This window comes from Macaca mulatta, chromosome 3 (genome assembly GCF_049350105.2).
Source record: "Macaca mulatta isolate MMU2019108-1 chromosome 3, T2T-MMU8v2.0, whole genome shotgun sequence".
Taxonomy (NCBI): domain Eukaryota; kingdom Metazoa; phylum Chordata; class Mammalia; order Primates; family Cercopithecidae; genus Macaca; species Macaca mulatta.
This window is the reverse complement of record NC_133408.1, coordinates 50,971,531-50,998,476: the sequence shown is the minus strand read 5'-3', so window position 1 is coordinate 50,998,476 and position 26,946 is coordinate 50,971,531. Positions and strand designations below refer to the sequence as shown.

At 44.1% G+C, this 26,946-nt stretch overlaps 1 protein-coding gene and 1 long non-coding RNA gene across 8 annotated transcripts in view; both read left to right on the top strand.

Moving 5' to 3' along the window:
• The window catches only part of BAZ1B (bromodomain adjacent to zinc finger domain 1B), an 83,226-nt gene that overhangs the window by 5,484 nt on the left and 50,796 nt on the right, over positions 1–26,946 (top strand). For 4 of the 7 annotated variants that reach the window (XM_077995214.1, XM_028845065.2, XM_028845063.2 and 1 more), the window contains exons 2-5: positions 6,469–6,585; positions 8,800–8,944; positions 17,436–17,637; positions 24,524–24,645. In XM_077995214.1, the coding sequence (XP_077851340.1) occupies positions 6,469–6,585; positions 8,800–8,944; positions 17,436–17,637; positions 24,524–24,645 (586 nt within the window). The remainder of the gene's footprint in view (positions 1–6,468; positions 6,586–8,799; positions 8,945–17,435; positions 17,638–24,523; positions 24,646–26,946) is intronic. The other 3 variants (XM_077995216.1, XM_077995213.1, XM_028845064.2) reach the window with 1 other exon arrangement.
• Positions 960–2,783, top strand: LOC144339763 (uncharacterized). The gene is made up of 2 exons (XR_013415138.1): positions 960–1,115; positions 2,109–2,783. It is a non-coding gene; the product is annotated as an uncharacterized LOC144339763 (long non-coding RNA).

Below are 26,946 nucleotides of genomic sequence, written 5' to 3'. Positions count from 1 at the left end.
CCTCCGCCTCCTGGGTTCAAGTGATTCTCCTGCCTCAGCCCCCTGAGTAGCTGGGACTACAGGCACGCGCCACCACACCTGGCTACTTTTTTGTGTATTTTAAGTAGAGATGGGGTTTCACCTTGTTGGCCAGGCTGGTCTCGAACTCCTAGCCCCAAGTGATCTGCTGACCTCTGCCTCCCAAAGTGCTGGGATTACAGGTGTGAGCCACTGTACCCTGCCACATTTTTCTCATTTTAAGACCAAGGCTGACACCTGGTATGGTGGTTCATGCCAGTAATCCCAGCACTTTGGGAGTCTGAGGCAGGTGAATTGCTTGAGCCCAGTAATTTGAGATCAGCCTGGACAGCAGTGAATGAAACCCTGTCTCTACAAAAAATAGAAAAATTAGCTGGACATGGTGACGGTTGCCTGTGGTCCCAATTACTTGGGTGGCTGGGGTGGGAGGATCACTTGAGTCCAGGAGGCAAAGGTTGCAGTGAAGCGAGATGGTGCCATTGCACTCCAGCTTGGGTGACAGAGCAAGACCCTACCTCAAAAAAAAAAAAGAAGGCTGGAGGGGCAAACCCTGTGTGTGACATGCCTTTCTAGTGGCATAGAGAAAGAGCTAGAAGACATCATGACTTTAAGCCTCTTCCTGGAAGTGACATATATTACATCTGCTCACATGTGTTGGTTGAAACAAGTCACATGGTCAAGCTTGATGTTAATGGAGAGGGGAGGTACATTCCTCTTCAGGGACCTTGTGGACATGCCACGTGGCAGTGGGTGGAGATGTAAAAATCGTCTTATGGAAAGAAACTAATACAATCTATCGTATTTGAAGGTTCAAGGAATGTTTTCTGGGAAAAACTATTTTTGAGATCTAAAGTATGATTAGAATTTACAGGAATAATAGAGGACTGTATATTCTTGGCAGAGAAGGTGTGATGAGTTCGTGATTGTGTGAGTTTGAAGGGTTTTTTTTTTTTTTTTTTTTTTTTTTTTTTTTGAGACAGATTCTCACTCTGTCATCTGGACTGGAGTGCGTTGATATGATCTTGGCTCACTGCAGCCTCCACCTTCCTCATTCAGGCAATTCTCTGCCTCAGCCTCCCAAGTAGCTGGGATTACAGGTGCCCACCACCGTGCCTGGCTAGTTTTTGTATTTTTCTTAGAGACAGGGTTTCACCATCTTGGCCAGACTGGTCTTGAACTCCTGACCTCATGATCCACCCACTTCAGCCTCCCTAAGTGCTGGGATTACAGGCATGACCCACCATGCCCGGCCTAATCTTTTTTTAGACAGTCTCCCTCTGTTGCTCAGGCTGGAGTGCAGTGGCACCATCTCAGCTCACTGCAACCTCCACTTCCTGGGCTCAAGTGATCCTCCCACCTCAGATCCCTGAGTAGCTGGAACTGCAGGCCTGTGCTACGGCATTTAGCTAACTTTTTTTTTTTTTTTTTTTTTTTGGTAGAGATGGGGTTTTGCTGTGTTGCCCAGGCTGCTCTCGAACTCCTGGGCTTGAGCGATGCTCCTGCCTGGGCCTCATAAACTGCCACCATGCCTGGCCACTCCTTTTTTTTTTTTTGAGACTGAGTTTCTTTCTTGTTGCCCGGGCTGCAGTGCAATGGTATGATCTCAGCCCATGCAACCTCCATCTCCCAGGTTCAAGCAGTTCTCCTGTGTCAGTCTCCTGAGTAGCTGGGATTACAGGCGTACGCCACCACGCCTGGCTAATTTTTTGTATTTTTAGTAGAGATGGGATTTCACGATGTTGGCCAGGATGGTCTCGACCTCCTGACCTCAGGTGATCCTCCCACCTTGGCCTCCCAAAGTGCCAGGTTTATAGGCGTGAGCCACTGTGTCTGGCCTGCCCCTGATTTGTTTTGTTTTGTTTTGTTTTTCTAGCCCCTACTTTTTAAAGTAACAACTCTAGGTTGAGCATCCCAAATCCATAAATCAGAAATGCTCCAAAATCTGAAAGGTTTTTTTTTTTTTTTGAGACGGAGTCTCACCCTGTCGCCGAGGCTGGAGTACAGTGGTGTGATCTGGGCTCACTGCAGGCTCCGCCTCCTGGGTTCACGCCATTCTCCTGCCTCAGCCTCCCCAGTAGCTGGGACTACAGGCGCCCGCCACCACGCCCGGCTAATTCTTTGTATTTTTAGTAGAGGTGGGGTTTCACCATGTTAGCCAGGATGGTCTCCATCTCCTGACCTCGTGATCCGTCCGCCTTGGCCTCCCAGAGTGCTGGAATTACAGGCGTGAGCCTCCGTGCCCAGCTTAAAATCTGAAAGTTTTTGAGCCCCAACATGATCCTTAAAGGAAGTGCTCATTGGAGCATTTTGGATTTTTGTATTTGGGATGCTGAACTAGTTAAGTATAATGCAAATACTTCAAAATCTGAAAGAAATTCGCAATCCAAAATACTCCCGTTTCTAAGCATTTTGGATAAGGGATCCTCAACCTGTAATAATAAAAACTTACTGTTCTCTCTTTAAGACATATTTGTTAATGTGTTTCTCTTATATTCTCACTGATGACATCGTGAGTTTTTTTTTTTTTTCCTTTTAATAGTTTTTTGTAAAGATAGTCTCACTATGTTCAGGCTGGTTTTGAACCCCTGGACTCAAGGGATTCCCCAACTTTGTCCTCCCAAATGCTGGGATTGCATGCGTGAGCCACTATGCCTGCTGGAGCTTCTTAAATATGGCTAAATAATGTGTTAGAATTTTATCAAGCTTTTTGAAAGCTTAAGTAAGTCCACTTGCTGATTCCTCCTCTGTCCTTGTTTTACTACCCATCCCTTCCACTCCCCTAGTGCAGCAGACAAAAATAAGACAAATCCATCTTGGGATAATGTCCTATGGAAGCCGTTCTGTTGCTCTTTTCTAGGTATAGGTTTGAAAATTTTTCAGTGATTGGATTTACATAGCTGTATATGGAAGCCTGACTCAGGTTTTTACTCAAACATACTATATATTTTGTTTAATCACTTAGATATTAGCACCACCCCTGCTAAGGAAAATGGATTTATTACTCAATTTTAGCAGATCTGGGGAAATCCACAATGAGCAAAGGTGCTTATACTATTGGATAATGTTACTATTTTGGATTACCTGTGGGTTTGTTCTTATTTGCGTTTTTGTTGATCATAACCTTGGAAAACCAAGCATCTGTATTTATTAAACATGCGGCTGGGTGTGGTGGCTCACACCTGTAATCCCAGCACTTTGGGAGATTGAGGCAGGAGGACTTTTTGAGCCCAGGAGTTCAAGACCAACCTGGGCATTGTGGTAAGACCCCGACTCTGCAAGAGATAAAAAACGTAGCTGGGCATGGTGGTGTGCACCTGTAGTCCTAGCTACTCAGGAGGCTGAGGCCCGGGATTGCTTGACCCCAGGAAGTCAAGGCTACAGTGAGCCATGGTTCTGCCACTGCACTTCAGCCTGGGAGACAGAGTGAGACCCTGTGTCAAAAATAAATACATAAATAGATAAAAATGAGCTGGGTGTTGCAGTGTGAGTTCCAGCTATTGTAGTCCCAGCTATAATAGTAATCCCAGCTATTCAGGAGGCTAAGGCAGGAGGATCTCTTGAGCTCAGGAGATCCCGGCCAGCCTTGTCTCTAAAAACAAAAATTAGAATATTTGTTTAGTTGTTAGGTAGTATTGTAGAGGAAGCTGTTTAAATACTTATTTCAACCACTATAAAACGTGTCTTTTGGAATATACAGGTATTGTTTGCTAACTTACGTCAGTTGATTTTCTTACATAGCATCTGTTGCTGTGCATAAAAGTAAATTAGTTACTTGCCATTTGAATTTGAAAGTGGCTGGCTGATGGTGAATTCCAGTTGGTTTTGTGTGGAAAGTTGCCATATTTACGCTGCCAACTTGATGTTTTCTTTCCCTCATCTCCCTCACGAAGACTGTCTAAATGGCTAGTAAATGATCTTCTGAATCTAAATAATATTGGAGACATCATAGAGAGTGGATAAATATTGTATTAAAAGTACTTTTTGGAATACTTCTAAGTATTCTTTGTTTTTTTTTTTTCGTTTTTTTTTTTTTTTTTTGAGACGGAGTCTCGCTCTGCCGCCCAGGCTGGAGTGCAGTGGCCGGATCTCAGCTCACTGCAAGCTCTGCCTCCCAGGTTCACGCCATTCTCCTGCCTCAGCCTCCCGAGTAATTGGGACTACAGGCGCCTGCCACCGCGCCCGGCTAGTTTTTTGTATGTTTTTAGTAGAGACGGGGTTTCACCGTGTTAGCCAGGATGGTCTCGATCTCCTGACCTCGTGATCCGCCCGTCTCGGCCTCCCAAAGTGCTGGGATTACAGGCTTGAGCCACCGCGCCCGGCCCGTATTCTTTGAAATTTATTTTTTAAACCAGGGGTATCCAATCTTTTGACCACATTGAAATAAGAATTGTCTCGGGCCACACATAAAATACACTAACACTAACAATAGTTGATCTGTTAAAAAAAAAATCACAAAAAAACTCATAATTTTTTTTTCCCTGAAGATGGAGTCTCCCTCTGTTGCCCAGGCTGGAGTGCAGTGACATGATTTCAGCTCACTGCAAGCTCTGCCTCCCGGGTTCAGGCCATTCTCCTGCATCAGCCTCCTGAGTAGCTGGGACTACAGGTGCCTGCCACCACGCCCAGCTAATTTTATTTATTTATTTATTTTTAAATTTTATTTATTTATTTATTTATTTATTTTTTTTTTTTTGAGACGGAGTCTCGCTCTGTCGCCCAGGCTGGAGTGCAGTGGCCCGATCTCGGCTCACTGCAAGCTCCGCCTCCCGGGTTCACGCCATTCTCCTGCCTCAGCCTCCCGAGTAGCTGGGACTACAGGCGCCCACAACCGCGCCCGGCTAATTTTTTGTATTTTTAGTAGAGACAGGGTTTCACCGTGGTCTCGATCTCCTGACCTTGTGATCCGCCCGCCTCGGCCTCCCAAAGTGCTGGGATTACAGGCGTGAGCCACCGCGCCCGGCTTTATTTTTATTTTTAGTAGAGATGGGGTTTCACTGTGTTAGTCAGGATGGTCTCTATCTCCTCACCTTGTGATCTGCCCGCCTCGGCCTCCCAAAGTGCTAGGATTATAGGTGTGAGCTACCGCGCCCGGCCAAAAACTCATAATGTTGTAAGAAACTTTACGAACTTGTGTTGGGGCTGTATTGAAAGCTGTCCTGGGCCACAGGTTGGACAAGCTTGTAAACCCTAAGAAGTAACATGTTTCCAAGGTGGACTGGAGGGCTGTGGGTAAATGGATCATTAACATATGCTCAAGGTTATTCCAAACTGCCTGTGAGACTGTGGCCTGGTCATCTCATTTTACTGTAAACCGATTACTTTTTTTTTTAAATGGAGGTGCAATGTACTGATTTTCTTTTTCTTTTTTTTTTTTTTTTTTTTTTTGGAGATAGAGTTTTGCTCTTGTTGCCCAGGCTGGAGTGCAGTGGCACTATCTCGGCTCACTGCAACCTCCGCCTCCCGGGTTCAAGCGATTCTCCTGCCTCAGCCTCCCGAGTAGCCGAGATTACAGGCATGTGCCACCAAGCCTGGCTAATTTTTTTTTTTTTTTTTTTTTTTTTTTTTGATTTTTAATGGAGACGGGGTTTCTCCATGTTGGTCAGGCTGGTCTCGAACTTCTGATCTCAGGTGATCTGCCTGCCTTGGACTCCCAAAGTGCTGGGATTGCAGGTGTGAGCCACTGCGCCCGGCAGTGGACTGACTCTTAAACTTGCTGACTATCTGAGTTTTCTAAAAATTTTACTTACCTTGTATTGTTATTTTTTGACTTGTATTTTAATTTACCTTTACTTTTTCTTATGAGTTTTTAGTACATCTTAAGTCTTGTGTAATGAAACTTTCGTGAATTGAGGAAATTGCATTTGTACTAAATTACTAGTTTTTTTGTAAAATATGAGCAACCGTTTTTATTATTTATTATTATTATTATTATTTTTTTTTTTTTTTGAGACGGAGTCTTGCTCTGTCACCCAGGCTGGAGTGCAGTGGCCCGATCTCGGCTCACTGCAAGCTCCGCCTCCCGGGTTCACGCCATTCTCCTGCCTCAGCCTCCCGAGTAGCTGGGACTACAGGCGCCCGCCACCTCGCCCGGCTAGTTTTTTGTATTTTTTAGTAGAGACGAGGTCTCCCTGGCTGGTCTCGAACTCCTGGTCTCAAGTGATTGTCCCACCTTGACCTCTCAAAATGCTGAGATTAGAGGCGTGATCATCCCAGTCTGTAAATCCCATGCAGGCGCCCAGCCCATGACAATCCATTCTCATCATACTTCAGTCTTAGTCATTTTGCTTTGGGCCCTGATTCAGCTTAAAGACCCCAATTCCATTTTTATACTCTCATGCTACACATTTTTAAAAGGATACTGTAGATTTTTTTCTATATATAAGTATCTTACGCGTATGGGTTAGTTGTCTCTGTTGCTTGCATATTGTTTTCCTGAACTACTGCCTGCAGAGAGTACGAAGCCCGCTTGGAAAGGTACAGTGAGCGCATCTGGACGTGCAAGAGTACTGGAAGCAGTCAGCTAACACACAAGGAAGCCTGGGAGGAAGAACAGGAAGTTGCTGAGCTGTAAGTAATAGAAGTATTGCCCTTTGCCACCATCTTCTCATTGTTAGGAAAGGAGGGAATATTAATCCTAAAGCAGTATGTGTATTTAAGTTTATGGGGCACAAATTGGACTGTACTACATTGGTGTACTGTATGGGTTTCTGGGTTCCTTTGCATAGTGGCATTTTGCCAGTAGCAATGTGGAATATTTATTTAGTTATATGTGCACTTGTTTAGGTATTTACCAGGCCTTTGAGTGTTCCTGCTCCATGCTTTCACCTTGCAAGTACTCTGGTAATGTGGTTTCTTTTTTTCTTTTCTTTTTTTTGAGATAGAGTCTCACTTTCATCCAGGCTGGAGTGCAGTGGCATGATCTCGGCTCACTGCCCGGGTTCAAGTGGTTCCCCTGCCTCAGCCTCCCGAGTAGCTGGGACTACAGGTGCCCACCACCACACCCGGCTAATTTTTTGTATTTTTAGTAGAGACAGGGTTTCACCATGTTAGCCAGGATGGTCTCAATCTCCTGACCTTGTGATCCGTCTGCCTTGGCCTCCCAAAGTGCTGGGATTACAGTCCTGAGCTACCGCCCCGGTGTTATTTATTTATTTATTTTTTGGAGACGAGTCTCCCTCTATCGCCCAGCCTGGAGTTCAGTGGTGCGATCTCGACTCAACTGCAGGCTCCGCCTCCTGGGTTCACACCATTCTCCTGCCTCAGCCTCCTGAGTAGCTGGCGCTACAGGCACCTGCCACCACACCTGGCTAATTTTTTTTTTGTATTTCTTAATAGAGACGGGGTTTCACCGTGTTAGCCAGGATGGTTTCGATCTCCTGACCTCGTGATCCGCCCGTCTCGGCCTCCCAAAGTGCTGGGATTGCAGGCGTGAGCCACCGCGCCCGGCCTTTATTCTTATTTTTATTTTTGGGATGGAGTCTCGCTCTGTTGCCCAGGCTGGAGTGCGGGGGATGATTTCGGCCCACTGCAACCTCTACCTCCTGGGTTCAAGCGATTCTCGTGCCTCAGCCTCCCGAGTAGCTGGATCTACAGACACTCACCACCACGCCTGGCTAATTTTTCTATTTTTAGTAGAGATGGGGTTTCGCCATGTTAGCCAGGCTGATCTCGAACTCCTGACCTCAAGTGACCTGCTCACCTCAGCCTCCCAAAGTGCTGGGATTACAGGTGTGAGCCACTGTGCCCAGCCGGGTATGATAATTAAATTTTTTTTTTTTTTTTGCTAATTTAATAAGTGAAAAGCATTAAATCATTGCTGTCCTTTTGCAACAGCTCTGGTGTTCAAGTCATGTTTCCGACATGTTAATGCTTCCTGGTTTCCTTTTTTTTTTTGCTCTTGCCCAGGCTGGAGTGCAGTGGCATGATCATAGCTCATGGGATCAAGCCATCTTCTTGCCTCACTCAGCCTCTTAATGTAACTGGGACTGTAGGTGCATGCCACCTCACCCAGCTAATTATTTTAGTTTTTTATAGAGGCAGGGTCTCACTCTGTTGGCCAGGCTGGTCTCAAACTGCTGGGCTCAAGCAGTCCTCCTTCCCGTGCCTTCCAAAGTGCTAGAACCCACCGTGTCCAGCAAACTGCATGGTTTTTTTAATCTTTGTATTCCCCATTGCCTTGTGTATATTTGCTAAAGTAGTGTTGTTTTGCTGTGAACCTAAAACTTGTAAAATGGTGTCTTTTTTTTTTGAGATGGAGTCTTGCTCTGTTGCCCAGGCTGGAGTCCAGTAGCCTGATCTTGGCTCACTGCAGCCTCCGCCTCCCATGTTCAAGTAATTCTCCTGCCTTAGCCTCCCAAGTAGCTGGGATTACAGATATGTGCCACCACGCCTGGCTAATTCTTGTATTTTGAGTAGAGACAGGGTTTCGCCATGTTGGCCAGGCTGGCCTTGAACTCATGACCTCAGGTGATCTGCCTGCCCTGGCCTCCCATAGTGCTGGGATTACAGGTGTGAGCCACCACACCCGGCCAAAAGTTAAGTCTTAAAAGAGGTTAGGTGCAGTGGTGCATGCCTGTGGTCCCAGCTACCTGAGAGGCTGAGGTTAGGAGGATTGAGCGCAGGAGGTGGAGGCTAGTGAGCTACGATTGTGCCACTGCAGTCCAGCCTTGGTGACAGAGTGAGAAATGTTTGGAAAAGAAAGAAAGAAATGTTTGAATTGACTTGAATTAAATCTCTGGGTAAGTTTTTGTGTTTTCTTAATAACTAATTACATTTATTTAGCTTGAAGGAAGAGTTTCCTGCCTGGTATGAGAAGCTTGTTCTGGAAATGGTTCACCATAACACAGCCTCTTTAGAGAAGTTGGTAGATACTGCTTGGTTGGAGATCATGACCAAATATGCTGTGGGAGAAGAGTGTGACTTCGAGGTGAGTGCCTGTTCGTTTCTGATTAGAGCTGTCGGCCTAGGTTACAGAACACATTTCTACGTGTGTAAAACGTAGTATTATGTATGTTATGTGTAGTATTATATTTAATATCAAGTATTGATACTTGATGTTAATACTTGTTTGTTTTTTTGTTTTTGTTTTTTTGAGATGGAGTCTCGCTCTGTCTCCAAGGCTAGAGTGCAGTGCGCAGTCTTGGCTCACTGCAACCTCATTCTCCTGTGTTCAAGTGATTCTCCCACCTCAGCCTTCTGAGTAGCTGGGACTACAGCTGTGCACCACCACGCCCGTCTTAATTTTTTTATGTTTTTGGTAGAGACAGGGTTTCACCATGTTGGCCAGGCTGGTCTTGAACTCCTGACTTCAGATGATCCGTCCACCTTGGCCTCCTATCAAGTATTGTAAGGAATAAATGTTATTTTTATTTGTTTGTTTAGAGACAGGGTTTCGTTCTGTCACACAGTCTAGAGTGCAGTGGTGCAGTCATAGCTCACTGTATATAGCCTTGGACTCCTTGGCTTACGCCGTCTGCCCACCTTAGCCTTCTGAGTAGCTGGGACTGCAGACATATGCCATCATTCTTGGCCTTGAACCAAATTTTAGAACCACATTCATCACCAAGAATGTTTTAGTATTGTAATAATTGCAACACTTTGTTGTAGTAGTCTGTCCTTGCTTTGTCTTTTTCATCCTTTTTTGATAATTCTGTTATTTTACCTTTTTGGTTTTGAGTTTTCTTTTTTTATTTTTCGGAGATAGAGTCTTACTGGACTCTGTAAGTCTTACTGGACTTGCTGGAATAGTGCAGTTTCGCGATCTTGGCTTATTGCAGCCTCCACCTCCCAGGCTCAAGCGATACTCTCATGTCACCCTCCACATAGCCGGGACCACAGGTGTGTGCCACCATGCCCGACTAATTTTTTGTATATTTTGTAGAGACGGGGTTTCACCATAATGCTCCGACTGGACTCTAACCCCTAATCTATCCTCTTGCCTTGGCCTCCCAAAGTGCTGGGATTTAGGCTTGAGCCACTGTGCCCGGCCCGTGCAGTGGCCATGCTAGTCTTCTCCATATTATTCCAGTTTCATTATATGTGCTGGCAAAGTGAGCTCATAATTCTTACTATGTTTAAAAGATTTTAAGATTTTTTTTTTTCTGAGATGGAGTTTTGTTCTTGTTGCCCAGGCTGGAGCGCAATGGCGTGGTCTTGGCTCATTGCAACGTTTGCCTCCCTGGTTCAAGTGATTCTCCTGCCTCAGCCTCCCGAGTAGCTGGGATTACAGGCGCCTGCCACCATGCCCTGCTAATTTTTCATTTTTAGTAGAGACGGCGTCTCTCCATGTTGGTCAGGCTGGTCTTGAACTCCCGACCTCAGGCTTCGGTCTCCCATAGTTGGGGTTATAGGCGTGAGCCACCGCGCCCGGCCTCAGACGTGTAATCCAAGTCCTCGCTGTAATGAGAGTTGGACTTTTTCTACCTAATTTTTTTTTTTTTTTGAGACGGAGTCTTGCTCTGTTGCCCAGGCTGGAGTGCAGTGGCACGATCTCGGCCCATTTTAGCTGGGTGTGGTAGTGCATGCCTATAATCCCAGCTACTCGGGAGGCTGAGGTGGGAGAACTGCTTGAACTGTTCTTCGGCCCATTCCTTGAGGGTTCAGAAGGTCTAGGATAGACCTAACATTTTTCAATTCTAACAATCTGCAGGGTGGTAGTGATGCTGTCACATGAGGTATAACACTTTTAGTGGTACTAGCTTAAACAAGGAGGACGTGATTATCTCACGTAGTAAGTCTTAGATAGTTCCAAGTTTGGCATAGAGGCTGAATACTATTATCAAGGACCTAGACTTTCTCTGTCTTTCTGTTCTGTTCTTAGTGTGTTGAGTTCTGGTCCTTAGCTTTGTTGTCCCTTGGTTGTGATAAAATGTGACTGTGTTCAGAGTGAGGGAATACTTATCAAAGCAGTCTAAGAAAATCTTTCCAGAAGTGTATCTGGAGAAGTCTTTCTTGAAGCATAAAATAGAAAACTCCACCCTTTATCTTTACATGTTATTGGCTAGACCTTGGCTTATATAACCACCCAGAGCTGCAGCGGGGGCTGAGAGAGTATCTTCCTTTGTATTTAAGTCTCAAAAGAGACAGGCTGGCAAGAGAGAAGAGGGAGGGAATAGCTTGGTAGCTAGCTCAGCAGCAGTTTGTGCTACAATAGCCAGTACATGATGGGGCCAAGATTCACACCTGTCTGTCTGGTTTCAAAGTTCTTGTTGTTTGTTTGCTTCAGTAATTTACTCCTCTGACTCCTTTCTATCTCCTAGCTAGTTCTTTTTTATTTGTCATGTCTGGCAGTACTAGTGGGGTTTTTGTTTATTTGTTTGTTTTTTATTGAGACAGGGTCTTGCTCTGTCTTCCAGGCTAGAGTGCAGTGGTGTGGTCGTAGCTCACTGCAGCCTCAGCCTCCCGGGCTCAAGCAATCCTCCCACCTCAGCCTCCCGAGTAGCTGGGACTGTAGGCACTCACAACCATGCCTAGCTAAGGCCTTTTTTTTTTTTTTTTTTGAGATGGAGTCTAGCTATCTCCCAGGCTGGAGTACAGTGGCACGATCTCGGCTCACTGCAAGTTCCGCCTCCCGGGTTCACGCCATTCTCCTGCCTCAGCCTCCCAAGTAACTGGGACTACAGGTGCCCGCCACCGCACCCGGCTAATTTTTTGTATTTTTAGTAGAGACAGCGTTTCACCATGTTAGCCAGCAGGATGGTCTCAATCTCCTGACCTCGTGATCCGCCTGCCTCTGCCTCCCAAAGTGCTGGCATTACAGGCCTGAGCCACCGCACCTGGCCAGTTTTTTTTTTTTTATAGAGAATCAGGGCCTCGCCATGTTGGCCAGGCCTGTCTCAGACTCCTCCTGGGCTCACGTGATCCTCCCACCTTGGCCTCGCAAAATACTGAGATTACAGGCATGAATCACTGTGGCTGACCATTAGTGGGTTCTAATCACATACTTTATATCAGTCAGTGTCCCAGCAGGAAACAGATGGTATACTCAAATGTAATTGAATTGAGCTTAATAAAGGGGCTGTTGACAGCACACAGCAGTCTGGTCAGGGTTAAGGAAAACTTAACAAGGAAGAGTTAAGTACTTCATACCTATCAGCGGTTGGGGGAAACTTTATCATTTCTAAACCCCAAGAAAGCAGAGGGAGGGAGTGGGTACAGGAACTAGAAAAGAATAGCTGCTGTTGTTGAAGAGTACTTTGGTAGTGAGAGAAAACTGTAACTGTAACCAACCTCCTAGGGAGGCGTTTGGGAATAAACACCCCAACGATGCTTTACTTCCATCTCCTGGTTTTCTGCTGATACTCCCTATGAACTGAACTCACCAGAATCTAGCGGGCAATGTGAGTTTTGGCGGAGGCTATAAAGGTCAGCCTATTTAAGCATAGAGCTAGGTAGAGAAGGATGGAAATGGATTTGACGTGGCAAAACAAAAATATTTTGTACACATCTGCAAGGTGAAAGAAGAAATGTTTGAGGGAAGATGGGCTGAACCCAGTGGCTCCTGCCTGTAATCCCAGTACTTTGGGAGACTGAGGGAGGAGGATGGCTTGAAGCTAGGAGTTTGAGACCAGTCTGGGCAACATAGGGAGACCCCGTTTCTACAAAAAATAAAAACTGACTCTGTGTGGTAGTGCATGTCTGTAGTCCCAGCTACTTAGAAGACTGAGGCAGGAGGATTGCTTGAACTCAGGAGTTCAAGGCTACAGTGAGCTATGATTACACCACTGTACTGCAGCCTGGGCAACATAGCAAGACCCTGTCTCAAAAAAAAAAAAAGTTTGAGGAAAGGGAAGAGATACTAAGGAGCTATGTATGTCCATAAACATGAAAATATGTTTAAACTCATCAATAATGCAGGAAATCTAATCGAAACCATAGTGAGATAATGTATATACATCAGATTAATAAGGAAAAAAACCTCACTGCCAAGTTTTGACAGGAATGTGGAATTGCTCATAGTGTGTAGCACATCTATTTTGATAAGCACTTGGCATTGCTGAATACAATTGGATATTATATATTATACCCTTTGACTAAGGATTTTTTCTTGAGTATTTACCCTCAATTTTGCCGCAAGAGATTTGTGTAAGTATTTTAATAGAATTGTTCATAGCATTCCAATGAGGAGATAACCCAAATAGCCATCAGTAGTTGATAAACAAATTGTTAAGCCGCGGAATACTCTATAGCAGAAAAAATGTGAACTTGAAAGAAGTCACAGAAGAATACAATGTGATTACATTTATAGAAGTCTCAAAGCAGGCAGAACTCACTCACTCAGAATGTTCATTACCACTGTCAGCAGGGGAGGAGAGGAGAGGGTTGTTTCCACCTGAGCATAGGCTTCCTGGGAGATTCCGAGGTACTGTTAATATCCTTTTTTTTTTTGAGACAGGGTTTGGCTCTGTCACCTAGGCTGGAGTGCAGAGGCGCAACCTTGGCTCACTGCAACCTCCACTTCGCAGGCTCAAGCCATCCTCCCACCTCAATCTCCCAAGTAGCTGGGACTGTAGCTATAGTGCCTGGCTAATTGTAATTTTTTTTCCCCCCTCATCCTACAGTCCAAAGGCACTGGCTAATTTTTGTATTTTTTGTAGAGACAGGGTTTTGCCAACTTGCCAAGACTGGTCTTGAGGCCGGGCGCGGTGGCTCAAGCCTGTAATCCCAGCACTTTGGGAGGCCGAGACGGGCGGATCACGAGGTCAGGAGATCGAGACCATCCTGGCTAACACGGTGAAACCCCGTGTCTACTAAAAAATACAAAAAAACTAGCCGGGCGAGGTGGCGGGTGCCTGTAGTCCCAGCTACTCGGGAGGCTGAGGCAGGAGAATGGCGTAAACCCGGGAGGCGGAGCTTGCAGTGAGCTGAGATCCGGCCACTGCACTCCAGCCTGGACCACAAAGCGAGACTCCGTCTCAAAAAAAAAAAAAAAAAAAAAAAAAAAAAAGACTGGTCTTGAACTCATGAGCTCAAGCGATCCTCCTGCTTTGGCCTCCCAAAGTGTTGGGATTACAGGTGTGAGCCACTGGGCCTGGCCATTATTAATGCTAAGTACTTTAACCTGTATGGTGGGTACACAGGTGTTCATTATTTATAAAAATGTTTTGCACTCTTAAGTGTGATAAAAAATAAGAAGTAGATATGATGGACATTGGAAGGGTGCCACAAACATTGTCTCAAGCGCCATATAGAGGTATTTATTGATGACTTGCTATGTAGAGAGCATATTTTGGGTGCTGGAAAAACAGTGGTGACCAAAATCAACAGTTGTTTTGGGGTGTTTAGCATTGGTGATGAGGCCAGGTGTGGTGACTCACGCCTGTAATCCAAGCACTTTGGGAGGCTGAGGCAGGAAGATCACGAGGTCAGGAGTTCGAGACCAGCCTGGCCAACATAGTGAAACGCCGTCTCTACTGAACATACAAAAATTAGCCAGACATGGTGGCACGTGCCTGTAGTCCCAGCTACTTGGGAGGCTGAGGCAGGAGAATCGCTTGAACCCAGGAGGTGGAAGTTGTAGTAAGCCAAGATCGCACCACTGCACTCCAGCCTGGGCTACAGAGCGAGACTATGTCTCGAAAAAAAAAAAAAAAAATTGGTGATGAGACTTAGGAAAGAAAAGCACAGGGTATTTATTAAAGTTTATAGTCAGGGGAATCAGAATTGGTGTTGTCCTCCTCCGAGGAGGAGGCAATATTTAAAGTGAAACCTATAGGTTGAGTAGGATATATCCATGGGAGAAGGGGGCATTGAGTATTTCAGGGAGAGAGAACAGGGTGTGTGAAGGCCCTTAGGCAAAAGGGAACTTGATGGTCAGGAACGGGGTTTCTCAATGTTGGCATTACAGACTTTAGAACAGATGATTCTAGTGGGTGCTGTCCTGTGCATTGTAGGGTATTTAGCATCATACCTGACTTCTACCCTCTAGATGCCAGTAACACCCTCTGAGTTGTGAAAATCAGACATTGCCATATGTCTTGGGGAAAAGAAAAGAGGGATGACAGAATTACCCCTGTATTGTACTGGGAAAACCATTGTACTGGAAGAACAGAGAAAAATCAATGTGGCTAGACTATGTAAGGAGGGAGGATGGTGGCAATGGTAGTATCAGGTAGCCAAGGGCTAGATCTTGTATAGGTCCTCAAAGGTTAGGTCATGGTTTGAACTCTGTTGTTTTTGGTTTTTGATTTATCATAAGGCTTACTTTGCAAAACTGGTTTGAACTCTGTTTTTTTTGTTTTTGTTTTTGAGGCAGAGTTTTGCTCTCGTTGCCCAGGCTGGAGTGCAGTGGTGTGATAGCTCACTGCAACCTCCGCCTCCTGGGTTCAAGTGATTCTCCTACCTCAGCCTCCTGAATAGCTGGGATTACAGGCGCCTGCCACCGTGCCCGGCTAATTTTTGTATTTTTAGTAGAGACAGAGTTTCACCATGTTGGCCAGACTGGTCTCAAACTCCTGACTTCAGGTGACCCACCCACCTCGGCCTCCCAAAGTGCTAGGATTACAGGCATGAGCCACTGTGCCCGGCCTGGTTTGAACTCTTAATGAGCATTGGAAAAACTTTGTATTTTTTGTTTTTATTTTTATTTTGTGAGATAAGGTCTCACTGTGTTGCCCAAGCTTGAGTGTGGTGCACAGTCATAACTGACTTCATCTTCGACGTCCCAGGCTCGAGTGACCCTCTTACCTCAGCCTCCCTAGTAGCTGGGATCACTGGCATGCACCACCTCGCCTGGAAAAATTTTTTGTATTTTTTGTAGAGACGAGGTTTCACCATGTTACCCAGGCTGGTCTTGAACTCCTGGGCTCAAGCAGTCCACCCACCTTGGCCTCCCAAAGTGCTGGGACTACAGCCGTGAGCCACCATGCCTGGCCAGTGTTTTTGTTTACTTAACGGTATTTTTCGAAGAGCAGTTTTTAGTTTTGTTGAGGCTGAATAGAAAAGCAAATAAACCTTAAATATGTCTATAATTATATTAAACATAAGTAGTCTAAACATTTCAGTTAAAAGGTGGACATTGACCAGGTATGGTGTGTGCCTGTAGTCCCAGTTACTTAGGAGGCTGAGGCGAGAGAATTGCTTGAGCCCAGAAGTTCAAGGACAGACTCGGCAACATAACAAAAATCTCGTTTCTTTAAAACAATAACAAAGCAGTAGAAATTCTCATTTTGGGCAGAAAAAGGAACACCAAATGGTATTGCTTTGTGTATATAAGAGAGATACACATAGAATAAAAGTGAAAGAATGGAAAAATATATACCATGTTAACATAAGTCAAAAGAAATCTGAAGGGGCTATGTAAGTATCAGAGGATAGATTTCAGATTAAAGAATGTAACCAGGGATAAAGAACTAGCAAGTCATTTTTTAGTGAAAAAAGGAGTCATTTTGTCAAGAGGACGTAGCAGAGGTTCGCACCCCCCTAGCCCCCCAAGATAGGGGTCTCACCCTGTCACCCAGGCAGGGGTGTAGTGGCACTGTCATAGCTTACTGCAGCCCAAAAAAACTGGGCTCAAGCTATCTTCCTGCCTCAGTCTCCTCAGTAGTTAACACTATGGGCACATGCCATCATGCTTGGCTAATTTTATTTTATTTTGTAAAGATGGGGTCTCCCTGTGTTGCCCAGGCTAGCCTCAAATTCCTGGGCCTGGCCGGGCATGGTGGCTCATGCCTGTAATCCTGGCCCTACACAATTGATTTTTGACAGAGGTGGAAAGGTAATTAAGTGGAGAAAGGTGTTACTTCAACAAATGGTTCTGGAACAATTGGATATCCATATATAGTTTTTTTTTTTTTTTTTGTAGTGTAGGCCAGGCACAGTGTCTCACGCCTGTAATCCCAGTCCTTTGGGAGGCTGAGACGGGCAGATCACTTGAGGTCAGGAGTTCGAGATCAGCCTGGCCAACATGGCAAAACCGTGTCTGTACAAAAAAAATTAGCCTGGCATGGTGGTGCGTGCCTGTAGCCCCACCTACTCGGGAGACTGAGGCAGGAGAATGGCTTGAACCCAGGAAGCGGAGGTTGCAGTGAGCTGAGATCGCACCACTGCACTCCACCCTGGGTGACAAAGAGAGACTGTGTCTCAAAAATAAATAAAAAATAAATACATAAAATGTAAATTATTGAACTGTATTCACATATTTTAGGCTGGTACAGTGATTGCCCTTTGGCCTTGTATATTGGCATAGTACATGAATCATGAACCTAGATTGTGATCATTTCATTGTTTTAGGGTGTCATATTTCAACCTAGAAGTCTCAGAAGTAAAGTTGGAAACAGTTCATTGTACTTGGGTACTTTACTGTTTCAATCACTTTTTGTTAGTTGAGGAGCATGTATATTGGATGATATATTCTAAATATCTTCAGGTTTCTGATTCTTATTTATTATCTCTGATTTTCTCTACTGTCTCCTTTATAGGTTGGGAAGGAGAAAATGCTCAAGGTGAAGATTGTGAAGATTCATCCTTTGGAGAAAGTGGATGAAGAGGCCACTGAGAAGAAATCGGATGGTGCTTGTGATTCTCCATCAAGTGACAAAGAGAATTCCAGTCAGATTGCTCAGGACCATCAGAAGAAGGAGACAGCTGTGAAAGAGGATGAAGGAAGGAGAGAAAGTATTAGTATGTTTGATACTAGCTTTCCTTAGTGCTTTATGAGATCCTGTTTATTTTATATTAATTTAATTTAATTTTATTTTATTTTATTTTTTTTTTAGACAGAATCTTGCTTTGTTGCCCAGGCTGGAGTGCAGTGGTGCAATCTTGGCTCACTGCGAGCTCCGCCTCCCGGGTTCACGCCATTCTCCTGCCTCAGCCTCCAAGTAGCTGGGACTACACGCGCGCACCACCATGCCCGGCTAATTTTTTGTATTTTTAGTAGAGACGGGGTTTCACCATGTTAGCCAGAATGGTCTCAATCTCCTGACCTCGTGATCCGCCCACCTTGGCCTCCCAAAGTGCTGGGATTACAGGCGTGAGCCACCGCGCCCGGAGTTTATTTTATTATGAACATACCTTTTAGGGTTCTCTAGCAACTAAATGTGTGATTTTTTTAATGTAGACATGATTTTGTTCGTTTATGATTCATAGAACAACTAAAATGTCCACAACATGAATCAAGACTTGAATCTCCCTAAACAATTAAGACCATTTGGAAATCATTTCCTCTAGTTGCTTAGAAATCTGTGTACAGGGCCGGGTGCTGTGGCTCATGCCTATAATCCCAGCACTGGGAGGCTGAGGAGGGCAAATCATCTAAGGTCAGGAGTTCGAGACCAGCCTGGTCAACATGGTGAAACCCCGTCTCTACTAAAAATACAAAAATTGGCGGGTTGTGCTGGCGCACGCCTGTAATCCCAGCTACTCGGGAAGCTGAGGCAAGAGAACCTCTTGAACTGAGGAGGCGGAGTTTGCAGGGAGCTGAGATCACACCATTGCACTCTAGCCTGGACCATAAGAGCAGGGCCACAAGGGCAAAACTCCATCTCAAAAAAAAAGAAGAAAAAAAGTTGTGTGCACATTGCTAGCTAGCCAAGATGGCAAAGAAAGTTTACTTTCCTTTTGTCTTAAAGTGGAAATGGGTACTGTCCTTTTGTCTTAAAGTGGAAATGGGAAATGTGTTGGGGGGTGATGAAGGTAGGAAGAGCAAATTCTAATACTTTTTGCTCTTTACATCATAAGCCAATGTGATGGTTTTAGGTACAGCTCACACTTGAACAACGTTTGAGTTTGAACTGCACAGGTCCATGTATAAATGGAATTTTTCTTTTTCTTTTCTTTTTTTTTTTAATGGCACTTGTCCATCTCTCAGTATTTTTTCAATGAATGTATTGGAAACTTTTTGGAGGCTTGTAACAGTTTGAAGAAACTCAGAGACAAACTGAGTACCCTAGAGATATTGAAAAAAAGAACAAAAAGTTAGGTATGCATAAAATACATGTAGATACTAGTCTGTTTTATCATTTACTACCATAAAATATATACAGAAGTCTATTACAAAAAGTTAAAATTTATCAAAACTTACACAAACAGACCATACATGGCACTTTTCTCAGTCAAGAGAAATGTGAAGATTCAGTATTAAATAATAATGAAATAAAATGAACTGTAGTACATACTATACTACTGTAATCATTTCCTAGTGACCTGTTGCAGTTGCAGTGACCTCAGTCATCTTACGTGATGCTAGTTCATCTCTCTAGTAAATTGGTAATTGTCCTACTGTCCTTTTTTGGCTTTTCATAGATAAGGTCTTGCTCTGTTACCCAGGCTGGAGTGCAGTGGCATGATCATGGCTCACTGCAGCCTCGACATTCCTGGCTCAAGCGATCCTCCCGCCTCATCTTCCCAAGTAGCTGGGACTGTAGGCATGCACCACCACACCCAGCTAATTTTTGTAGGGTTTTTGTTGTTGTTGTTTTGTAGAGATCAGTTCTCAGTATATTGCTCAGGCTGGTCTTGAACTCCTGAGTTCAAGCAATCCTCCTGCTTTGACCTCTTTTTTTTTGAGACAGGGTCTTACTGTGTTGCCCCCAGGCTGGAGTGGAGTGTTGCGATCACAGCTTACTGCAGCCTGGACCTCCTTGCGGCCTCGGCCTCATGCTATTACAGGCATGACCCACTGTGCCTGTCTGTATACACAGATTTTTGCCTGCAAGAGAAGGAGAGGTCAGAGCCCTAATCCCTGTGCTGTTCAAGGGTCAATTGCACTTTCTTTTCTCCATAATCTGTAATTTAAGTCCCTCTCACATGGGAGCAGGTAAAATCCTAAAACTGTGATATCCTAGGGACCTGGAGACTCTGACAATAATGTTTTTAAAGTTGAAGAATTGAGATTTGGCTCACTGGGAAGACCGTTCAGCCTCTGAGGCCTTCATTAATAAAGAATTTGACTGGACTCGGTTATTGTTGCCTCCAAAAATGTAGGTGCACCAAGTGTTTGGTGTGTATTGGTATCCCTCCCCATGAGTGTTAGAGAATCAAATAATATTAGCTCACTGTTTAACTGGTACAAACTTTGCATTAGAATGTGATGTTGTCTGTCTCCCATTCTGTTTTGTGTCTCTAGATGTTTTGGATCTGTGCAGATGGTTTTCAAGGTACTTTCTTAATATAGTTTGAAGCAAACTTCTGAGAGTGTCATTGTAGTTGGTCCACCCCAAGTTGTTGATACTTCAGTTTTGTTTTCTCCTCTGTATTGCGAATGCTAACTTCTGTGTTTTCGAGTTTCCCTCTTCTTTTTGATATTGAAGTTTTGTAATAAGGGCATTACTTGCAATTCCTTGAGGTTGAGAAGTGTTTTGGTTAGGAATGTTCTCTCTGCTTTCTGAACATCAGTTTTATTGTGGTCTTACTTCTGCCTCTATATTCCTGAAATAGTTCCTATTAAGTTTACAAGTGTCCTCTTAATTGTCAAATGCAGATATTTCTTCTTGGCCTGTGTTTGACTTTTCTGTTATATTTATTAATATTTATTATTTTTTTAACATTTAAGTTCAAGGGTAGAAGTGCAGGGTTGTTGCATAAACTTATGTCATAGGGGTTTGTTGTATACATTATTTCATCACCCAAGTATTAAGCCTAGTGCCATTAGTTGTTTTTCCTCAAAAAGCCCCAGTGTGTGTTGTTCCCCTCTGTGTCCATGTGTTCTCATCATTTAGCTCCCACTTACAAGTGAGAACATACAGTATTTGGTTTTCTGTTCCTGTGTTAGTTTGCAAGGATAATAGCCTCCAGGTTCATTCATGTCCCTGCAAAGGACATGATCTCATTCTTTTTTATGGCTGCATAGTATTCCATGGTGTACGTGTACCACGTTTTCTTTCTTGTGTCCATCATTGGCTTTTAGGTTGACTCCATGTCTTTGCTATTGTGAATAGTGTTGCATCTATTACATTTAATACTGTTGATCACTCATATCTCTTAGCTTGATACCACTGTCTCCTAGTGCCTCAGCTATTCCGTTTCTTTACTTCCTTCCTTCCCTGCCATTCCTTTGACTTTTTCCATAGGATTCTATTCTTTGCCTTCTGTTTTTCAGTTTGCGTAGTGTACTGTTGTATGCTATTCATGCCACAGTTTGAATCCTTTTTTTTTTTTTTTTTTTTTTTTTTTTGAGACTGAGTCTTGCTCTGTCGCCCAGGCTGGAGTGCAGTGGCGCAATCTCGACTCACTGTAAGCTCCGCCTCCCGGGTTCACGCCATTCTCCTGCCTCAGCCTCCTGAATAGCTGGGACTATAGGTGCCTGCCACTGTGCCCGGCTAATTTCTTTCTGTATTTTTAGTAGAGATGGGGTTTCACTGTGTTAGGATGGTCTCAATCTCCTGACCTTGTGATCTGCCCGCCTTGGCCTCCCGAAGTGCTGTGATTACAGGTGTGAGCCACCGTGCCTGGCCACACAGTTTGAATTCTTAGCTATTTGTAGCCTGGTGATTTTCAAGCTTGGGTCAGACTTTTAACTGTTGACTTGATCTTTACTTGCCTGTCCTGTATGCAATTTATTTATTTACTTATTTTTTTTTTTTTTTTTTTGAGACGGAGTCTCGCTCTGTTGCCCAGGCTGGAGTGCAGTGGCCAAATATCAGCTCACTGCAAGCTCCACCTCCTGGGTTTACGCCATTCTCCTGCCTCAGCCTCCCGAGTAGCTGGGACTATAGGCGCCTGCCACCTCGCCCGGCTATTTTTTTTTTTTGTATTTTTTAGTAGAGACGGGGTTTCATCGTGTTAGCCAGGATGGTCTCGATCTCCTGACCTCGTGATCCTCCCGTCTCGGCCTCCCAAAGTGCTGGGATTACAGGCTTGAGCCACCGCGCCCGGCCTATTTACTTATTTTTGAGATGGAGTCTCGCAGGCTGGAGTGCAGTGGTACAATTTTGGCTGACTGCAACCTTTGCCTCACGGGTTCAAGCGATTCTCCTGCTTCAGCCTCCCCAGTAGCTGGGACTGTGGGAGCACGCTACCACGCTCAGCTAATTTTGTATTTTTAATAGAGATGGGGTTTCACCATGTTGGCCAGGCTGGTTTTGAACTCTGGACCTCGGGTGGTCCGCCCACCCTGGCCTCCCAAAGTGCTGGAATTACAGGCCTGAGCCACCACGCTTGACCCCTCCTTTATGCAGTTTAGATTCAACATGTGTAAAGCTGAATTGACCTCACTCTTCTTGTATCCCAAGGCAGGTAAACAAGAACTGTTCTCTCCTCATTCTTTTACTTGGCTCACCATCCATCCACCTAGTCTTTAAGGCAAAAAACTTAAGATACCTTTAACATTCTCACATCTAGTTGGTCACGAACTAGATGCATCTTAACTCTCCTTTTGTATTACAGTTACATAAATTCAGATGTTTACTTTTGAGATAGGGTCTTGCTCTGTCACCCAGGCTAGGGTGCAGTGGTATGGTCATAGCTCATTGCAGCCTCAACTCCCAGGCTCAAGTGATCCTCCTGTCTTAGCCTCCTGAGTAGCTGAGACCACACGTGTGTATCACCACACCTGGCTAATTTGTTTGTTTGTTTGTTTGTTTGTTTGTTTAGAGACAGGATCTCACTATGTGACTAAGGCTTGATTTAAACTCCTGGGCTGAAGCAGTCTTCCCACCTCAGCTTCCCAGAGTTCTGGGATTACCTGTGTGAGCCTCCGTGCCCAGCCTAATTCAGACGTTTAGCATTGTATTTTCTGATTTCCTTGTCTTCAGTCTCAACTTTCCATTTTATATTCGTTGTCTTTTTTTTTTTTTTTTTTTTTTTGAGACAGAGTCTCGCTCTGTTGCCCAGGCTGGAGTGCAGTGGCGTCGTCTCGGAGCACTGCAACCTCCACCTCCTGGGTTCAAGCAATTCTCCTGCCTCAGCCTCCCGAGTAGCTGGGATTACAGGCGTGTGCCACCATGCTCAGCTGATTTTTTTTCTATTTTTTGTAGAGACGGGGTTTCACCGTGCTGGCCAGGCTGGTCTTGAACTGTTGACCTCAAGTGATCCTCCTGCCTCGGCCCCTTAAGTGCTGGGATTACAGGCACAAGCCACTGTGATGGGCCCCATTTTATGTTGATCTTTCCAGAATGCACCGTAGTTAGTTATAGCCACAGACTGTCATTGGTTCTTTAGTGCTAGGAAGACAAATTCTAATCTCTTTAAATGGTATACAAGGCCCTTTCTAATCATGGCCCTGGCTTACCTTTTTAAATTTTTTTTTTTTTTTTTTTTTTTTTGAGACGGAGTCTGGCTCTGTCACCCAGGCTGGAGTGCAGTGGCGCGATCTCAGCTCACTGCAAGCTCCGCCTCCTGGGTTTATGCCATTCTCCTGCCTCAGCCTCCCGAGTAGCTGGGACTACAGGCGCCCGCCACCTCGCCCGGCTAGTTTTTTGTATTTTTTAGTAGAGATGGGGTTTCACCGTGTTAGCCAGGATGGTCTCGATCTCCTGACCTCGTGATCCGCCCGTCTCGGCCTCCCAAAGTGCTGGGATTACAGGCTTGAGCCACCGCGCCCAGCCTAAATTTTTTTGACTCTAGTATATATCATATTTAGCCACACCTCATTGCTTGCAGTCTCTGAAGAGGTCATATGCTTTTTTAGTCGTATTCTTTTTTTTTCTTTTTTTTTCTTTTTTTTTTTTTTTTTTAGACAGGGTCTCACTCTGTCTCCTAGCCTGGAGTGCAGTCGCAAGATCAGGGCTCACTGCAACCGTGACCTCCCAGGCTCAAGCCATCCTACCCCAGCTGCCCAAGTAGCTGTGATTACAGGCATGTGCCACCACACCTGGCTAATTTTTTATATTTTTTGTAGAGACAGGGTTTCACCATGTTGCCCAGGCTGGTCTCGAACTCCGGAACTCAGGGGATCCGCCTACCTTGGCCTCCCAAAGTGCTGGGATTACAGGTGTAAACTACCACAGCTGTCCCAAGTCATATTCTTACTCATCTTTCTACCTGCCTTCCAGAATAAGTTAGTATTCCTTCTCTGTATTCTCATAGTGTTTTTCTTTTTTGTTTTTTTGAGATGGAGTTTTCGCTCTTGTTACCCAGGCTGGAGTGCAGTGGCGTGATCTCAGCTCTCTGCAACTTCTGCCTCCCAGGTTCAAGCGATTCTCCTGCCTCAGCCTCCTCGGTAGCTGGGATTATAGGGATGTGCCCCCAAGCCCGGCTAATTTTGTATTTTTAGTAGAGATGGGGGTTTCTCCATGTTGATCAGACTGGTCTTAAACTCCCAACCTCAGGTGATCCACCTGCCTCAGCCTCCCAAAGTGCTGAGTTTACAGACGTGAGCCACTGTGTCCAGCCTCTCATAGTGTTTTTCTTTACCAACTTCTATTATGCTGTTTACCACATTGTAGTTTTTTACTTGGTGACTTTCCTTATAGACTTTAGCTCCTTGAAGTTAAGACATTATGATTCATTTTTGTGCTACGTCACCCAGTGCGTAGTGAAGAGCAGACATTCAGTTAAGACTTGCTAATGAGTGAATGAAAAGGGTTAAAATAATTATGTTTTTCACAATTTTCTATGATTTGACTAGATGACAGAGCACGTAGATCGCCACGAAAACTTCCTACTTCATTAAAAAAAGGAGAAAGGAAATGGGCTCCTCCAAAATTTCTGCCTCACAAATATGATGTGAAACTACAAAATGAAGATAAGGTTAGTTGACACTTTACATTAAACTTTTTACATGTGATTGATGTTCTTTAAGAAAATATCATAAGGTTGCTTTTGTTGGAGAATATGTACTAAAGAAAAATGCAAATGAATATCTTTGTACAGCAAATTCTGAGTGGTTTTCTAGTTACAGTAATTAATGACTTCAAGTTAATGTAAATTATATTTTCTTTCCTAGAAGATAGCATGCTTTTCCTCTTTTTTATATAGGAATTACTAGGGTATAAGTAATTCACGTTTGAGCTTGAAACTCAGTTTGAAAATTAAGAATCTGTTCCCAGCAGTTGCGGACTTTCCAAGGAAATCATTCCTCCCAGTTAAAAGTAGAGCAGTCATTTGTTAATATAATTAAATTCAGACGTTGAGTCAACTCTGCTCAGTGCTTTTACAAGGAACCTTATAAAACTACAAGCTAATAACCTGCAATAGTAAGTACTCTCAAATTAACTTAGTATTATATTTATTCTAAGATGTTCAGTTTTTATTTTATTTTTTTTAACTTGTCCAGAGTCAGGATGTAAGTTAAAATCAATTGGCAAGGGTTTTTTTCATAGTGGTATATAAAATAATGGGTTTGGGCTGGGCGCTGTGTTACTTTTCAGGTACTCCTACACCACCTGTATGTGTAGAATCTTATAAATAGAAAGAGGTGGATTAGCAGACTGGGTGTGGAAGGCAGTGCACATTTGTCTTCAGATGTAACCATTTTACAGAAGAAACAGCTAAGACCTGAGAAGTTTAGTAACTGTCAAAGTTCTTGATTCAGTAAATGAGATTGGGAAGGATTATAACCCAAATCTTTTGCTGCTTTATTTACATTGTTTTGTTCCTGCCTCAGAATGTTGACAAGTCCAATTCCATTCTGACTGTTGGTTTTATGGTTTGTGATCAGAAGCCTTGGCCGAGTTGTTAGGAATTTTTTTTTTTTTTCTTTTTTTAGAGTCAGAGTTTTGTTCTCATTGCCCAGGCTGGAGTGCAATGGCACGATCTTGGCTTACTGCATCCTCTGCCTCCTGGGTTCAAGTGATTCTCCAGCCTCAGCCTCCCAAGTAGCTAGGATTACAGGAATGCATCACCACACCTGACTCATTTTGTATTTTTTGTAGAGACAGGGTTTTACCATGTTGCCCAGGCTGATCTCGAACTCCCGACCTCAGGTGGTCTGCCCCTCTTGGCCTCCCAAAGTGCTGGGATTACAAGCGTGAACCACCACTCCTGGCCTAGGTGGTTTTTTTTGTTTTTTGGTTTTTTTTGTCTCTTTTGAGATGGAGTCTTGTTCTGTCGCTCAGGCTGGCGTACAATGGCGCGGTCTCGACTCACTACAGCGTCTGCCTCTCGGGTTCAAGCGATTCTCCTGCCTCAGCCTCACGAGTATCTGGGATTACAGGCGCAGGCCACCATCCATGCCTAATTTTTGTATTTTTAGTAGAGACGGATTTTCACCATGTTGGCCAGGCTGGTCTTGAACTCCTGACATTGTGATCCGCCTGCCTTGGACTCCCAAAGTGCTGGGATTACAGGGATGAGCCACTGTGCCCAGCCAGGATTTTTTATTTTTGAATATTGGATATTGTTAAATACAATTTTTCACAGACTTTCTTCTCATTCAGCAAGGTAGCTGATTAAAACATGCTTAGTTTTAACCACTTCCCTGAGTATCACTTGTATTCTTATTGATGAGCCCTATTGATATAGATGGTATTTTGTTCACAAAGAGTAAGTTGGTTTTAGGAAGAAAGAATATGCGAATAAGAAAGAGATGATATCTGATATCATGCTCAGAGATAATTGGTGAATACAGATTTAGTAAATGGTAGTTAGCTCCTAAGTGACTTTTTTTAAAAAAAAATTTGTTTTCCTTCCTTCTCTGTTTCCTGCTATTAAGTGACTTTTAAAAGTAGAACTATTCTGTCTGTATTATAACTTAATTTGTTCATTTATTGTGTGCTAAGCATCTGTAATGTCATTAAACTTTCTTCCAAAGCAGTGTTCTCAGATTTTAATGTATGTGATAGTCACCAGGAGAGCTGATTACACATGTTGATTCGTAACCTTTACTGCCAGAGAGTCATAAGATTCATTAAGTGTGTGGTGAGGCCCAAGCATCTGCATTTTAATAGCACCCTAGATGATTCTGATGAATTTTTCTGGGTTGAGAAACTTTTTTCTTAGGACTGGAGTGTCCATTATATGTACATATTTTCATTTAACAAATCCCTTATTGATGTACCTTTAGGTAATAACCCTCAACCCCTTCCTCACCTTTTTGCTATTACAAGCATT